The sequence below is a fragment of the Rhineura floridana genome, chromosome 11 (genome assembly GCF_030035675.1).
Source record: "Rhineura floridana isolate rRhiFlo1 chromosome 11, rRhiFlo1.hap2, whole genome shotgun sequence".
Classification (NCBI taxonomy): Eukaryota; Metazoa; Chordata; class Lepidosauria; order Squamata; family Rhineuridae; genus Rhineura; species Rhineura floridana.
This window is the reverse complement of record NC_084490.1, coordinates 15986946-16002852: the sequence shown is the minus strand read 5'-3', so window position 1 is coordinate 16002852 and position 15907 is coordinate 15986946. Positions and strand designations below refer to the sequence as shown.

Genomic DNA, 15907 nt, shown 5'->3' with positions numbered 1-15907 from the left:
TAACGTCAATCCTTGTGCTAACACAACTGTCTACGAAAATACATATACTAGAGTTAAGTGCACACATAAATGCTTGTATTAGTGAAAACCACACACACACAAATGCAGGATATTAGGTGAAATTGCTTGGCAACAAGATGTATCTTAGGAGAAATTATATACAAAAATGTGTACATTGGGGAAAATTTACACTAAAACACTGGTTTTCTTGGGGACTTTTAAGGGTAGGAGAAATTGCCAACTCATGTGGCAATGCAGAGAAGATGGGAGACCAAAACGGACAGATTGTGTAGTGGTTAGAGTGTTGGAGTACGACTTGGGAGACCAAGGTTCGAATCCCCACATAGCCGTGAAGCTCACTGGGTGAACTTGGGCCAGTCACTGCCTCCCAGCCTCAGAGGAAGGCAATGGTCAATCTCCTCTGAATACCGCTTACCATGAAAACCCTATTCATAGGGTCGCCATAAGCTGGGATTGACTTGAAGGCAGTCCATTTTGGGGTTCCTCAGAGATGTATCAGGACTCCTTCAATAAGATCAGTCATGGCAGACAAAGTCCTGAAAGAGAACCTGCCCACTACAACTGCCAAACTGACCCCTTGCAATATGCAGCCACAACAGCATATTGGATGCAGTCAAAGTCACTCTGTTCAAGCAGGGCAACAGCCAAGTCCCAAAGGGCCAATCGCTGACCTGAGTTAAATGAGTAGGGAGCCTAGAACCAGTGCTGGGCGGCGGTGATGGGCTGGTTGTGAGCAAATTGAGGATGAATCCGGAAAAGACAGAAATGTTATGTGTTCAAATCTAGGAGGTGACAAGATGGCCTGTTCTGGATGGGGTTGCACTCCCCTTGAATGAGCAGGTCTGCAGCTTGGGGATAGTCCTGGATCCAGCATTGTCACTGGAGGCTCAAGTGACCTCAGTGGCTAAGAGTGCCTTTTTCCAGCTCTGGGTGGCTCGCCAGCTTCAGACCCTTTTGGACAGAGATGACTTGGTGAAAGTGCTCCATGCACTGGTAACTTCCAGACTGGATTATTGCAATGCGCTCTACTTGGGGCTGCCCTTGAAGACAACTTGGAAACCTCAACTGGTCCAAAATGCAGCAGCCAGATGACTGGCTGGGGCTCCCTTTAGATCTCATATAACTCCTGCTTTAAAATGGCTTCATTGGTTGCCAGTTCATTTCTGGGCCTAATTCAAAGTACTCACACTAGTGTTTAAAGCCTTAAATGACTTAGCAGAGCTTGGAAAAGTTACTTTTTTAACTACAACTCCCATCAGCCCAATCCAGTGGCCATGCTGGCTGGGGGCTGATGGGAGTTGTAGTTCAAAAAAGTAACTTTTCCAAGCTCTGCGACTTAGGTCCCAAATATCTGAAAGACCGCCTCCTTCCCTACAGACCCTTTTGAGTGTTGAGGTCACAGAGGCCCTTTTGGTAGTTCCACCACCCTCAGAAACTCTGAGGAGTGATCTGGGAAAGGGCCTTCTCTGTGGCGGCCCCTAAGTTGCAGAACTCCCTCCTCACCAAGGTGCACCTGGAAACTTCGCTCTACAACCACCGAAGGCTTGAAACATGCTCTTAAAAATTGTTATATGCTTTCAAGTCGATTATGACTTATGGCGATCCTATGAATCGGCGACCTCCAATAGCATCTGTTATAAACCACCCTGTTCAGATCTTGTAAATTCAGGTCTGTGGCTTCCTTTATGGAATCAATCCATCTCTTGTTTGGCCTTCCTCTTTTTCTACTCCCTGCTGTTTTTCCCAGCATTATTGTCTTTTCTAGTGAATCGTGTCTTCTCATTATGTGTCCAAAGTAGGATAACCTCAGTTTCATAATTTTAGCTTCTAGGGATAGTTCTGGTTTAATTTGTTCTAAGACCCAATTATTTGTCTTTTTTGCAGTTCATGGTATGAGCAAAGATCTCCTTCAACACCCCATTTCAAATGAGTTGATTTTTCTCTTATCCACTTTTTTAACTGTCCAACTTTCACATCCATACGTGGAGATCGGGAATACCATGGTCTGAATGATCCTGACTTTAGTGTTCAGTGATACATCTTTGCATTTGAGGACCTTTTCTAGTTCTCTCACAGCTGCCCTCCCCATCCTAGCCTTCTTCTGATTTCTTGACTGTTGTCTCCGTTTTGGTTAATGACTGTGCTGAGGTATTGATAATCCTTGACAAGTTCAATGTCCTCGTTGTCAGCTTTAATGTTACGTATATTTTCTGTTGTCATTACTTTAGTGTTCTTGATGTTCAGCTGTAGTCCTGCTTTTGTGCTTTCCTCTTTAACTTTCATCAGCATTCGTTTCAAATCATTACTGGTTTCTGCTAGTAGTATGGTATCATCTGCATATCTTAAATTATTGACATTTCTCCCTCCAGTTTTTCACACCTCCTTCATCTTGGTCTAATGCCGCTTTCTGTATGATATGTTCTGTGTATAGATTAAGCAAATAGGGGAAAAAATGAAATGCACTGCCTTCAAGTTGATCCCGACTTATGGTGACCCTACGAATAGGGTTTTCATGGTAAGCTGTATTCAGAGGTGGTTTACCATTGCCTTCCTCTGATGCCGAGAGACAGTGACTGGCCCAAGGTCACCCAGTGAGCTTCATGGCTGTGTGGGGATTCGAACCCTGGTCTCCCAGGTCATTGTCAAACACCTTAACCACTACACCACACTGGCTCTCATAGATTAAGCAAATAGGGTGCACCCGTCTCACACTCTTTCTGATTGGAAATATAGGTTGCCCATCAGGACAATCAGATGCTGTGGCACCCCCATTTCTTTTAAAGCATTCCATAGTTTTTCATGATCTACACAGTCAAAGGCTTTGCTGTAATCTTTTAAAATTAAAACCAGATTATCCAGAAACCAGGTTTGCACATTCTTTAGGTTTTTGCTGCTCCCGATAAATCACAGCATACACGCAGCCCTGAGTTTAAATGTTTAAATGTAATGGACTGGTACTGGAACATCCACCCTCATTAGCACTCAGCTTGCCTGAGCCACAACCACCTTTAGTGGTGTCTCTAAGGGCACTCAAGATGTACATGGTTGCACTGTAGGTGGACATTGTATTCATACACAGCCTATAATATTCTAGAAGTATGCAAATCACCCAGGGAGCGTGCGCCCTCACACAGAGCGCAAATGGAGCAAAGAAGACTAGCTGAGGTCAATGGGACAGCTCATTAGTAAATCTGCATCATTACATCTTTATGGCAAAAGACCCGTCAAACGGCAACTCAAACATCTCTTGGGAAATACTTGTAGCTGCGCAAGCTGAACAGAGCCCATCCTTAGTGGCATCATTTTCACAAACATTGTGAAATGTAAGTGCAGCCTCTTGGCCATCTCTCTCCTTCTAGATATCTCCAATAATGCTTGTATTATTTGGACAAGTTCCAGGGTTTGACACACATACTAGTTTTGTCTTTGTTTTTGTCTTGTCCCGCTTCAGAGACATCAAACTTATCTGAAAGAACAGCTTCTCATAGCCATCCCAGGTCTTGGATAACTTGTTTTCATTTATTATAAAACTTATAAACCACTTGCTCAAAAAAATAATAATCCCCAAGTGGTATACAAGTCATGACTCAAATACACAAACCAATTAAAAACAAAATATACATAAAGCAATCTTTAAAAACAATGATAAAAGCCAATGAAACACTTAAAACAAATGTTAATTAAATCATGTATCTGGCACAGGTTTGATGACGTGGAAAAGTTTTCAGGACACACATAAAATACAGCGAAGACACCTGTCAATAGGCAGGGAGTTCCAGAGCGCAGGTGCTGCCACACTAAAAGAATAACTCCTTGCAAGTGCAGAATGAACTTATTATAATACCACTGATAGTGCAAACTGTTTAGTCTGTGCAATGGTGGTGGTTGTTTTTCCAAAGAAAGGTATGACCCATGTTGAGTGGGTTTTTTTGTTCATCCTAAAAGACTCGACCCTGCAAATTTTATCTTACAAGTAACCCCAGTGACCTCAGCAAGTATTGCCTGCCGCCCCATGGGTCTCCCAGGTGATTTGGAAAACTTCCACATGCATACAATTTCCACCTGGTTCGTCGGCGATAATACACCACTGGGAGTGCATTTATGGCACCCCCAGAAGAAAATAAGAGATTTTACGGAGAGGGTAGAATGAATACACAGACTTTCCACCGACGGGTTCTCGGCTCTCCTGCAGGCTTCACAGTGCCGTTTAATAATCTCTGGAACAATCCCTGCAGGGCCCTGTTGTGCCATGCTTGCCCCACCCTCTCTCCCCATGATTAAAAACCATGAGCCAAAGTCCATCACAATTCAATATAGATTTCTTTATTTATATCAAAGAGTTGGACTTTGATCAACGAATACATTTCATGTTATACGGAATGTCAAGAGTCCTGATGGACTGCAGCACCGTACGGGGTGCGTCAGAGCTTAGCTGGGCAGCGCTTGGGCAGCGGCAAGGTCAGGATCGCACAGTGGCATTGACAGGAAGCCAGTGCCCATCACACCTTCTGGCAGGAAATTCCATCCATTAATTACGCATTACTTAATTACCCTCTCACAAAGTACTTCCTTTGTCTTAGTCTCCTGCCAATCAGCTTCATTGGACCCCCCCATTCTAATCCTATGGAAGAGGAATGCTGATCTCCGTCCCCTTTCTTCACACCCTGCAGCAATCAGCCCTCCCCTTTTAATCACCTTTCCTCTAAACTAAAAACACCCCAAACACTTTTAATTTCCCTCTTAAGAAAGGCTCCCCCGACTATTTTCATTGCCCATTCCTGAATCTTTTTCCAGGTCAACAACTGTGTTGAGTAACAGCTGGCCCTTTGTACTATTTATTAAATAATGGCAATCTTTACATCCTGCTAGGTTGCCAAGTTTCAGCATTTGTCCTGACATTTCAGGAAAGTTAGCCTCTTTCACTTTCAAAGGAAGGAGTAAAATCACATGGCAGAAGAGGGGGCTGTTAGCTCTGACTTGTATTTATGGTTAAAGCCAAGACCAACAGGAAGATCTGGGGCCCACCCAGAAACATCTGGGCCCCATCCACCCACGTCCAAGAGTCACCCATTAATTCTGCCAAGAAGCATTCCTGCAAGCCACAACCCCTTAGATCCTAGGCACTGTCCATCTGTCTCAGGAGTCCTGCTAACCTTCACTGTACTAAAAACAATCTGCCTTGCTAGAGGATTCTCCAGTCATATTCACACTGCAGAAGCCCCACAAAATATTGTGACAAGGAAGTATATCATGGCACCAAAACCGTGTTCCGTAGACTTGGGAGCTGTCAAACTTTTGTCACACTAAGCAAAGAATATCTGTTTGAGAGGACTGGTCACTGACTAGAGTAAAATCAAAATATGGAACTGGATCCTTATTGCACTGGAGTCAGTGATGTAGTGGTGATTGAGGTAGGAAGGGAGAAAAACTGGAAAGGGATTGCAGTGATGTGGAATGGATCAAGAGCCCTTGAGCTTACCTGGGCAGAGCCAGGGCAGTGGCAAAGTCAGGGCTGAGGATCCTTCTGGAGTATTGTCATCCTTCAGAAGTATCCTCAGGAAAGGAACAATGCAATATGAAATTGCATGCAGCCCCCCTCCAGACACTCCCGTCCCGTTCATCTGTAGTATACTTAAAATCTAGATTGCCACGGAAACGGAAGAACAACACTGTGGAAGGGAGGCAGATAAGGAAGAGGATGGCTCCCATCAGAAAAGGGGTTTGGGATGTGCAAAACTGCCAAAACAAGATTGGATCTAGTATTTATTTATTTGTTTGTTTATTAGATTTATATCCCTCCTAGCAGAAGCCCAGTTAGAAGATATTCTAACGCAGATAGGAGCTTCTGTACAAAGAGCACACAAGTGGAAGCTAGTCCTTCAGGGTGAATGGTGCATTCCCTCAGCAACTCAGTCTTACTTACAACAAGTCCAGAGGGTGGCATGGGCTGACAGCTTTTTCCTCCTTAGCCCTGTGTTGCAACTCAATAGGGAAGAAGATGGGGACAAAACTAGTAGTATTTGTTGGCTCTGCTTGTCATTTGCTCTAGTGCCACCTACTGTTGGCCTTCTGCCTTACGCCCTACCAGACACCTGCCACCCCTAGAGACACTGAAGTACAACTATGCACCTATATGTGCTCAACCAACATCCAAAGCCGGCTGAAGTGGCAATTGCATGCTCACATTGAAATGAAGTGATTGGAATCAAATCCAGGCACAGATTCCCACAGATCCTCCATAATCTCCTCTTTCTGCCCTCTCCCTTCCCCTTTGTGTTGTGTCTAATTCATTCATTGATTCAATTTGTGTCCCTCCCAAAGGAGATTATATACCCAACAGGTAGGGACTGTCTTCTTCTTTAATCTCTGTACAGTGCTTGGTAAATTTGGTAAAAGTTGCAAGTGATAAATAAATAATAATACTAATGATAACTTCAAAAATTAAACGGACTATTACCATAATCCAGAGCCAGAAGTGCAATTACATTACTCTGGATGGTACTGAATACTGTAAGATGGTTATGTGAGGGAAAATGTCCTCAGACACTCTGGTGGTAGCAAAGCCCAGAGCTGCATTCCTTTTGGGGTGTCTCTCTCTGTTCTGGCTTTCCTCTCTTTTCCCCGTGTCTTATTTCTCAGCTTTCCTCTGGGCATCAAGCTCCTGAAGCCATTTGATGGTGCGGTCCCGGCACTCCTCCCAGGAGTAGAGGGGCTGGTAGCCAAAGTGTTGCTTGGCCTTGTCAGTCTGCACAGTGAAGATGGTGCTAACGACTGCCAGGGTGTAGGGATTCAGAATGGGGGTGTAAGTGCAAATGGGTTTCAGCAGCCATTGCAGGAAGATGTTGAACAGAGCGATGAACCGCAGGAGAAAGAAGGGCACGAACGGCCGCGAGCCCCAAAGACGGAAGCCACAGGGACCCAGAAATTCCATGTTGAAGTCCTCATAGCTTTTGTATGGAGAGTCATCGTAGCAGAAATAAACCTGGCCCCCAATGGTCGAGGGGGACTGCTGGATCTTTTGGGCCACCAACAGATGCATCCAAGTCACATTGCCTGCAAGAGAGGGAGGAGAAACACTTGAAAACGAGAAAATGAGAACCTAAAACAGCCAGCTAAATATATACAGCTAAGAGAAGGAAGGAAAGAGAAATAACAGAGTCGTTGAATTATGGTCTCCTTACATAGATTAGGAGCGGGGGTGGTGAGGAAAGAGGGATCATATAGATGTGGATACCATTAAGGCTGCAATCCAATATATATCCACTCAGAAGTAAGCTCCATTGGGTTCAAGGGGACTTACTCCCAGGTAAGTGCGTAATGGATTGCCACCTACATCATTTACTCTTTGGACTGATTGAGTATCTGTATTTTCAGTCCAATCCATACGCATGGATGTTCTTGAGCATTTGTTAAAATTCTTGCTTTTACAAAAATAAGGTTTTTTTTAAAGTCACATGATCAAAAGAATTTTGGTTCATGAAAACAATTTTTTTTTAAGGGAGGTGGATGGAAGAGGAAGACACATTTTGTACAGGTGAGCAACTCGCCTCTTGCAGAGGTGGTTTGTTGTTTTTATGTGCCTTTGATTATGACTTATGGCGACCCTATGAATCAACAACCTCTAACAGCATCTGCCTTGAACCACCCTGTTCAGATCTTGTAAGTTCAGGTCTGTGGCTTCCTTTATGGAATCAATCCATCTCTTGCTTGGCCTTCCTCTTTTTCTACTCCCTGCTGTTTTCCCCAGCTTTATTGTCTTTTCTAGTGAATCGTGTCTTCTCATTATGTGTCCAAAGTATGATAACCTCAGTTTCATTATTTTAGCTTCTAGTGACAGTTCTGGTTTAATTTGTTCTAGCACCCAATTATTTGTCTTTTTCGCAGTGTTATGCACACAGCTCTCCTTCAACACCACATTGCGAATGAGTTGATTTTTCTCTTATCTGCTTTTTTCACTGTCCAATTTTCACATCCATCCATAGAGATCGGGAATACCATGGTCTGAATGATCCTGACTTTAGTGTTCAGTGATACATCTTTGCATTTGAGGACCTTTTCTAGTTCTCTTACAGCTGCCCTCCCCAGTCCTAGCCTTCTTCTGATTTCTTGACTATTGTCTCCATTTTGGGTAATGACTGTGCCAAGGTATTGATAATCCTTGACAAGTTCAAGGTCCTTGTTGTCAACTTTAAAGTTACATAAAACTTCTGTTGTCATTACTTTAGTGTTCTTGATGTTCAGCTGTAGTCCTGCTTTTGTGCTTTCCTCTTTAACTTTCATCAGCATTCATTTCAAATCATTACTGGTTTCTGCTAATAGTATGGTATTGTCTGCATATCAAATTATTGATATTTCTCCCTCCAGTTTTCACACCTCCTTCATCTTGGTCCAATCCCGCTTTCTGTATGATATGTTCTGCATATAGATTAAACAAATAGGGTGATAAAGTACCCTCCTGTCTCACACCCTTTAGCAAACTAACAAAAAACAGCCCCAGAAGCTCAACAAGCCATGTTGACCTCAAAATATTTCCAATGATATTTAAAAATTAATATACAATCCCTTTTGTGCTTGTTTGTTGCTTTTGGAATACGATTTAGGAGGTCTGTCTGCTAAACATTAATCCAGATGCTCTGGTGGTGTTGCTTTATTTTCATCACAGCAGTGGGGCTTTCCAGGATGGAGAGAGGAGTTTTGTTTAACCAAAACATTATCCCCAAAAGCTGCCTCTCCTGGGTTTTTTCAAAACTTGACGTAGAGAGCCAGCAGGAGTACAAGTAAAGGCATCTAAAGTTCATGGTGACATGGAGGTTCAGGAATAGCGGTGTGTGTGACTTACCCACATAGACCCTGCCATGCTCGGTGGAGGCTGGGACAGTCCGGATCATGCACCTCCTCGTGCTAAGCCCTTTGTCATAGATTTCCTTCATGAAAGAATGGTTCTCCCCATAGATGCCAGTTGGCCGAAGAGCACAAGTCACTAGCTTCTTTCCACCTTCTACCTGGCACAGAAGAGGTGGTGGAGAGGTTCATTAGCTCCCCCTGTGGTCAAAGCCCTTGCAACTCCATTCTAACCTCCCACCGTGACAAATTTACGGGGTGGGGGACGGGAGCGTGAGGCAGAGAGGTTACACGTGTTGGATTTAGATGGGGAGACCCAATGTTCAAATCCCTGCTCAGTGATGAAACCCCCTGGGTGACTATGGGCCCACATACACGCCCAGCCCTAACCTACCTCACAGGGTTATTGGGAGGATAAAAGAAAAAGAAAATCCCTTGTACACTGAAGCTTTTGAGAGGGAGGAAAGAAGGGAAGGATTTGAAAAGTGTCACACTGCAAAGGGGTCACAAGACTGTTATAAGAGACTAATTGAGTTATTGTGGCACATAAACTTTCATGGAAAGGAGCCTACTTCATCAGACGTATGAAAAGATCTCCTTAGCTGGCAAAAATAGATGAAGGATTCATTCCATGCACCTAGAGAAGGTGAGTTCTCTAGCCCTCAAACATTTACGTCATACAAAATCTGTGAGGCTTTAAGACTCTTTGTTCCATTCTAATCCTGTGCTGAAGGAGAGTCTGGCTTACCGGTTGTCCCATTCTAATCCTGTGCTGAAGGAGAGTCTGGCTTACCGGTTGTCCATTGGCTTTGATTACCAACTGCTCGGCCTTGGCTTTGCTAACTGGGTAAGGCTCGTTGTGAACCACGTCATATTTGGTGTCTTCGTTTCCCCTGCAACAAAGAGCAACATACCACAGGCAATCAGAAGTCGACACAACAGCGTACAAGAAAGCAGTCCAGGAGCCCCGCCTGCCAGACCCATCCTTTCTCTTCTCAGCTACAAGATAATATACCTCAATATACTTTAGTGCTATTCCATTAACTCTACTGGACTTTATTATGATGGCATGGAGACTACTGTCAAGTATGGGACAAGGCCCCTGCATCATCAAAGAGACGAGTAGAAAGAAGAGTTTTGGTGGGTACTGTTTCTTCCAGCATTGCAAAAGCATGATGGCAAATGCTACATCTCTTCTTGTTGATGTTATGTGCCTTCAAGTCGATTACGAATTATGGCGACCCTATGAACCAGTGACCTCCAAGAGCATCTGTCATGAACCACCCTGTTCAGATCTTGTAAGTTCAGGTCTGTGGCTTCCTTTATGGAATCAATCCATCTCTTGTTTGGCCTTCCTCTTTTTCTGCTCCCTTCTGTTTTTTCAAGCATTATTATCTTTTCTAATGAATCATGTCTTCTCATTATGTGTCCAAAGTATGATAACCTCAGTTTCATCATTTTAGCTTCTAGTGATAGTTCTGGTTTAATTTGTTCTAAGACCCAATTATTTGTCTTTTTTGCAGTCCATGGTAACTGCAAAGCTCTTCTCTAACACCACATTTCAAATGAGTTGATTTTTCTCTTATCCGCTTTTTTCACTGTTCAACTTTCACATTCATACATAGAGATCAGGAATACCACGGTCTGAACGATCCTGACGTAGCTGCATCTTTAACACACATTTATTAAAAGGCAAGATCCCATGGCGAGCTGAATCTTATTTCTTATTCCCTCATCTTCTCCACACACACACACAATCCTACCCCCGCAGACCACCTATTCCAGAATTCATTATTAACATTGTAAGGAGGCACCTTTTTAGTGTAGAACATGTAAATCATAACCTTTCCTTCTTAAAGGTAGGAAAACATCTGACCCTATCCTGGGGGGGGGGTTGCAAGAGAGATGCTATTGTGGGGGTCCTGAAGGTGGTGCCCTCAGACACCCTACTTGGCACCTGCCAAGGCCCCCCTGCCCCTCCAAGGTTAATTTTTTTATTAGCTTGTTTTTTTGGTTGGGGGATTGTTTGGGGGTGTTCCCTACTCTGTTATTCCTTATCTGGTGTTCCTTGCTCTGTTACCTTTTGTGGGGAGGAATTCTGGGTATTGCCAGCTTTTCTTCTGTAGAATGAGTATTCTACAGTGGCACCTACAATAGTCTTAAATTTCAAAATGTGCCCCCAGGCCCCCAAATGCTGGGGATCCATACACCTTTTCCACACTCTTAAGTGAAGGATGGAATACAAGTGCTAAATGTCCCATTTCCTGCATATGCATGAGTTTCTCCACTTTCTTTCAGCACTCAGAAGTTTCCTATCTGCAGAGAAGTAAGCAATTTTAAAAATTATTATTATTGTTTAAATTTATATCCTGCCCTTCCTCCCAGAAGGATTTAGCAAATGCAGACAAGTAATAACCGATTTCCTGCTTTAGCAGAAATGGCAACGTGAGAGAGAGAAGGGCAAAGTACGGCCATACCGGGAGCATTGTGCTTTTTTTTTTTTAAAAAAAATCCTTTGTCTATCTCCATGGTTACAGTTACTGTGTACTAGTGCTGTCATGGGGTTGCTAGGGAGGACACCAGGGAAGCCATTGGGCAGGGCCAAACCACTGCTGGTCTGGACCAAAACCAGGGGAAACTCCCTCTCGTGGATCCTAGGGAATGAGAGAAAGAGCTAACTATAGATGCTCAGCTTTACTGAAAGCATCTTCCAGTTGTAGGCTGCCCACCTTTCCCCCGTTTGGAATGGGATTTTTGCCCTGGGGCAGGAATGACTGGCTCCAGAAGCTGGGAAAATGGCCCTTCTTGCAATATGTGGGAGAGTCAGGAAATCTGACAGGAGGAGACCAAGAGGCAGCTGGACAGCCATCTGTTGGGAATGCTTTGGTTTGGATTCTTGCATTGCGCAGGGGGTTGGACTTGATGGACTTATAGGCCCCTTCCAACTCTACTATTCTTTGATTCTATGATCCATTCCAATATACTAATAGCAAGCTCATTTTCCGAGTGTTGATCCTTATGTAGCCAAAATGCCAGCATCCGTACATGAAGGATGGATCAGCAGGCTTGGGGGAACCCCAAAATTGGCAGAAAACTCCCCTCCCCCACAAAAACAACGCAGTAAGGACTGGGCATGCTCAGTGGCCACAGAACGCAAAGGACCTACGGTGGGGGTGGAGGACATAAAAGTGGGAGAGAGGAATGGAATGGCCGGCTGGCACCCTGAACAATAGCACCATGCACTGCAACATTCTCTTGCATCCTCCCCCCACAGCCTGGCTTAGGTTGGCGGAGGCACGTTTAGGATGGAAACACACTCCCTCCCTGTTCTGCCTGTTCCAGTGTGTCTCCACCTCTCTTTTCTACTTTTGTCGTTTCAGAAGACACCAATGTACTGGCTCTACGTGTTGGCTTTGCAAGTGAAATACCCCACCCCATGTCTGCGACAGTGTGGAACAGAGCATCGCACAAGATTGATTGATATAAGCAAATGCACAGTTGGACCGAAGGTGTCTGATGCCCTGGTTAAATTACATGCCTTCACTGGCTGCGGCACTGAGTGCTTTTGCAGGTCACGGTAAAGTAACTCCCTTCAAACTACAGAGAAAGGACAAGAACTACCAGGAGACGTTCAGTTAACCAGGGAAATCATGGGAAACATCTACAGAGATGTTTTAGAAGTTACAGGAGTTCAGCTGTCAAATGTCTGTTCCAACTACCTGGACTGCTTCTGCAAATGACCTACACTACTAACTTTTTTGTGCCAAGCGAAGAGAGGAGGAGTGCAGTCATGCAATAACTGCCTATTCATGGACACTCTACGGGCCAATTTCCAGAGAGGAATTTGGAGATGCAGTTTACACACGAGCCACACGCAAGTAGCGCAAAAGATGATGGATGGATGACAGATGGAGATGGCAGTATCTGTCATTGACTGGATGCATGAACCCACCAGCACCAATTGCAGTTTGGGAGGTGTTGTCGTGCAAGTGTGCGCATTCCTGTCAAATGCCAAACTGCTCATGCCTGTCTAATGGACTTCCTTGCATTGCTACGTGCAAATTACAGTCATGTAGCAATCAGAAAAAAGCAAATGGTAGACACTGCAGTTGAACTTGAGAACTCGGAAGATGACTGCAGTGGTGGCAAAGATTAAATTTAATAAAAGGTTAAATGTTAGCAGTTGTGAAATGATAACACTATGACATATGTAAGTAATAACCTATGCATATTGAACAATTGGTGAACTCACAAAACTAGTAGATGTTTCTTTGTAAAAACAATAAGCGATCCATCTACTGAGTAAAATTACATAAAACATGGATATGCTCAACTGTGCCTTATGGCATATCAAAATTAATGTATTCATGCTATGGCTTGTTAGAAAGGTAAAAGAGCATTCTACAATTGTCTAATACACTTTAGGTGCATATCTGGACCAGGTAAAGTGTCGTATGCAATGAACGGCATAGAAATGAGGAAAAGATTAACTTTTTTCTTGATATATGGCTTGCACCACAAAAACAGTAAAGGATAAGGTCATTATTACAATTAGTTATTTGTAACATAATTCATTAGCTTTCCAGCACAGTTTTAAGTTTTAAAATTGGACACTTTGTTCACATGTTACAGCTTAAATTAGAAAAGTTAGAAAATGATGGCTTTGGCCATCTTGATGACATCATGAAAAGCTTAAGCAACCAGAAAGGCTGTCGCATGAAAACACCATGCAGAGACATAGACCTTCCAAAAACCAGAATGAAGTGTTGCCACCTTACATGATACCGAATTTTGGTAAGGCCCATGGACTAATTAATGGGTGTTCTTGGAAGCCTGCCTGAAAAGCCACTGCAGTTATGCAGCACTGCCTCACAACAGGAAGTATTCATGCCAGGGTAGGGGAAGCAAATCTGGCAAACACCCTGGAACAGATGCTGCCAGGGCAGAGAAGCCTCAAGCGCTGGGTGCGCTTCCTGGCTCGGTGAAGTGCATACCTGAAGAAGGGGTCTCCCTTAGAGTTTGGTCCCACCACTTCCATGCTGCTGGTGTAAACCAAATACTGGGTTCCGTGCGTCACACATGCTTCGATGATGTTCTGGGTTCCTGCGTTGAAGCGATGGGTAGCAGCAGGGGAGGAAGATGAGAGAGAGAGACAGAGAGAAACACAAGCCATGTAAGGCACGCCTCTCCACCAGCCAAAATACATGGTGCCCTGTATAACCCACGGGTAGTCAGCTTGGTGCCCTCCAGATACTGGTGTGCTACAAATTCCAACATCCCTGAGTGTTAAGCCCTGCAGGCTTGGCCTGGGGGCAGTTGGGAGTCCGCCAACATTTGGAGGGCACCCCATTGGCTATCCCAGAAATAACCTCTTGTAGCTAGCAACTCTAGGAAGAGAAGCTTGGGCAGGGTAAGGTGATCGTTGCAGACGGTGGGGCAACCTTGGCCCAGGTGAAACAATCTTTTCTGCAAATTAGGCAGTTCTGTTGCAGAGTTTTGCTTATACCAGGCATATCCCTGCCCCCAATTGTTTCAGCTAGCTGGGGGAAGAGGAAAAGGTATGCCAAGGGCTGAACCCCCACCCAGCCCTCCTAAAGACTGGAAAACCTGCCAGCCCCCCACGGCTAGCTTCACCAGACACTGCTGACAAGATTCCTACCTTCTCTGCAAAATAAATGCTAGAAACGTCCTCTCTTTGAGAAAAGCAAGCTAAGGTTTTCCACGTGTCTCAATTCCACGTTTGTACACTGCGACTGGAAGCCACAGGTAGAGTGGATTTGTCAGTAATAATTGGCCACAGCAGCAAAATGGGACATCACATTCAGAGGCGCCATACCTCAAAAGACAAGATGCTGGATGGCAGTGGAGAAGAGCTATTGCCTCCATGTCCTCCCTGGAAGCATCTGGTTGGCCACTGTGGTGAACATGATACTGCTGGACTGTACAGATCTTCGTGGTGATCCACCAGGGTCACACAGCAGTAGTGGGCTACATGTCTTCCAATGAAGCCTATCAGCCACCACTGATCTTCTCAGTGAGGAACTCCAGGTTCTTTGAAATCCAATGGATGAGAAAGCAAAGGGTGCTTGGACTTGGAACTCCCGGTTCTCGTATGCTAAGAGCAGCATGGCGAAGTGGTGAAAAGACTAGGACCAAGGAGAACTCTGGTTCAAATCCCTATTTGGCCACAAAGCCCACAAGGCAACCTTGAGCCAATCAGCGACATGGTAGACCAAGAACAACCCTTGGTTACAGCTCATGGTTTGTTAGGAGTGAGACAAACCACAAGCTTGGGTTCATTCATAACGCTAAGCCAAAGTATAGCTTTGCTCCGGCAGGAGAATCAGGGGAGGAGCAAAGCCGTTGCCGTTTTCCTTCTGGGTACCTGCACACTTGCTCACTCTTGCTAAGTCATGGTTTGGCTTAGCGTTACGTGGGAATGAGGCCAGTCTGTCTCAGCCTAACTGACCTCAGAAGGTTGTTGTGAGGATTAAAAGGGGGGGGGAGGTCCGGAAGAAATAAAATATACAAGGAGCTGGAAAACAAGACAAACCATTGCCCATCTAAAGAACTCAGGCAACTTGGTTCTCAAACAACCTATTACAGGCCATGTCTTCTAGAATATCTGAGGCTGGGAACACACTAGTTGCCTACCCCAAAGCGTTGCCATTAGCCGCACCTGGAGGGGGAAGATCTGCCCACCAGTTGCGAAATCTCTTTGAAGCTGAATTAAAACATACATACACTCAAGCGGCTCCCACCAGGGTTGACAGTAAAAAGGGGCGGGGCTTGCATAGCATCATGTGCCCCCGTTTTCAGAAGAGAGAGGTGGAGAGGCACTGGAACCGGCAGAACAGGCAGCGCGTTTCTACCCTGAGAGTTGCATAAGGGATCCAGTCCCTACAACAGCACACGCTTGTTTTAACTCACGAGAGACCGCTGCTCTCTCGCTCACTCTCGCTCTCTCTAGGAACGGTCACTGCATCTGGTGATATTGAAGAAACTTAACATTCCAGACTTTACAGGCTTGCTGCACTCCCTTCCC

At 44.7% G+C, this 15907-nt stretch overlaps 1 protein-coding gene across 5 annotated transcripts in view; it reads right to left on the bottom strand.

Annotated features, from left to right (window-relative positions):
• Positions 1–4322: 4322 nt before the first annotated feature.
• The window catches only part of HSD3B7 (hydroxy-delta-5-steroid dehydrogenase, 3 beta- and steroid delta-isomerase 7), a 78734-nt gene continuing 67149 nt past the window's right edge, over positions 4323–15907 (bottom strand). For all 5 annotated transcript variants that reach the window (XM_061588057.1, XM_061588054.1, XM_061588055.1 and 2 more), the window contains 4 exons: positions 13857–13965; positions 9656–9755; positions 8861–9023; positions 4323–7074 (listed from right to left, as the gene is read on the bottom strand). In XM_061588057.1, the coding sequence (XP_061444041.1) occupies positions 6650–7074; positions 8861–9023; positions 9656–9755; positions 13857–13965 (797 nt within the window). In that variant the 3' untranslated portion in view covers positions 4323–6649. The remainder of the gene's footprint in view (positions 7075–8860; positions 9024–9655; positions 9756–13856; positions 13966–15907) is intronic.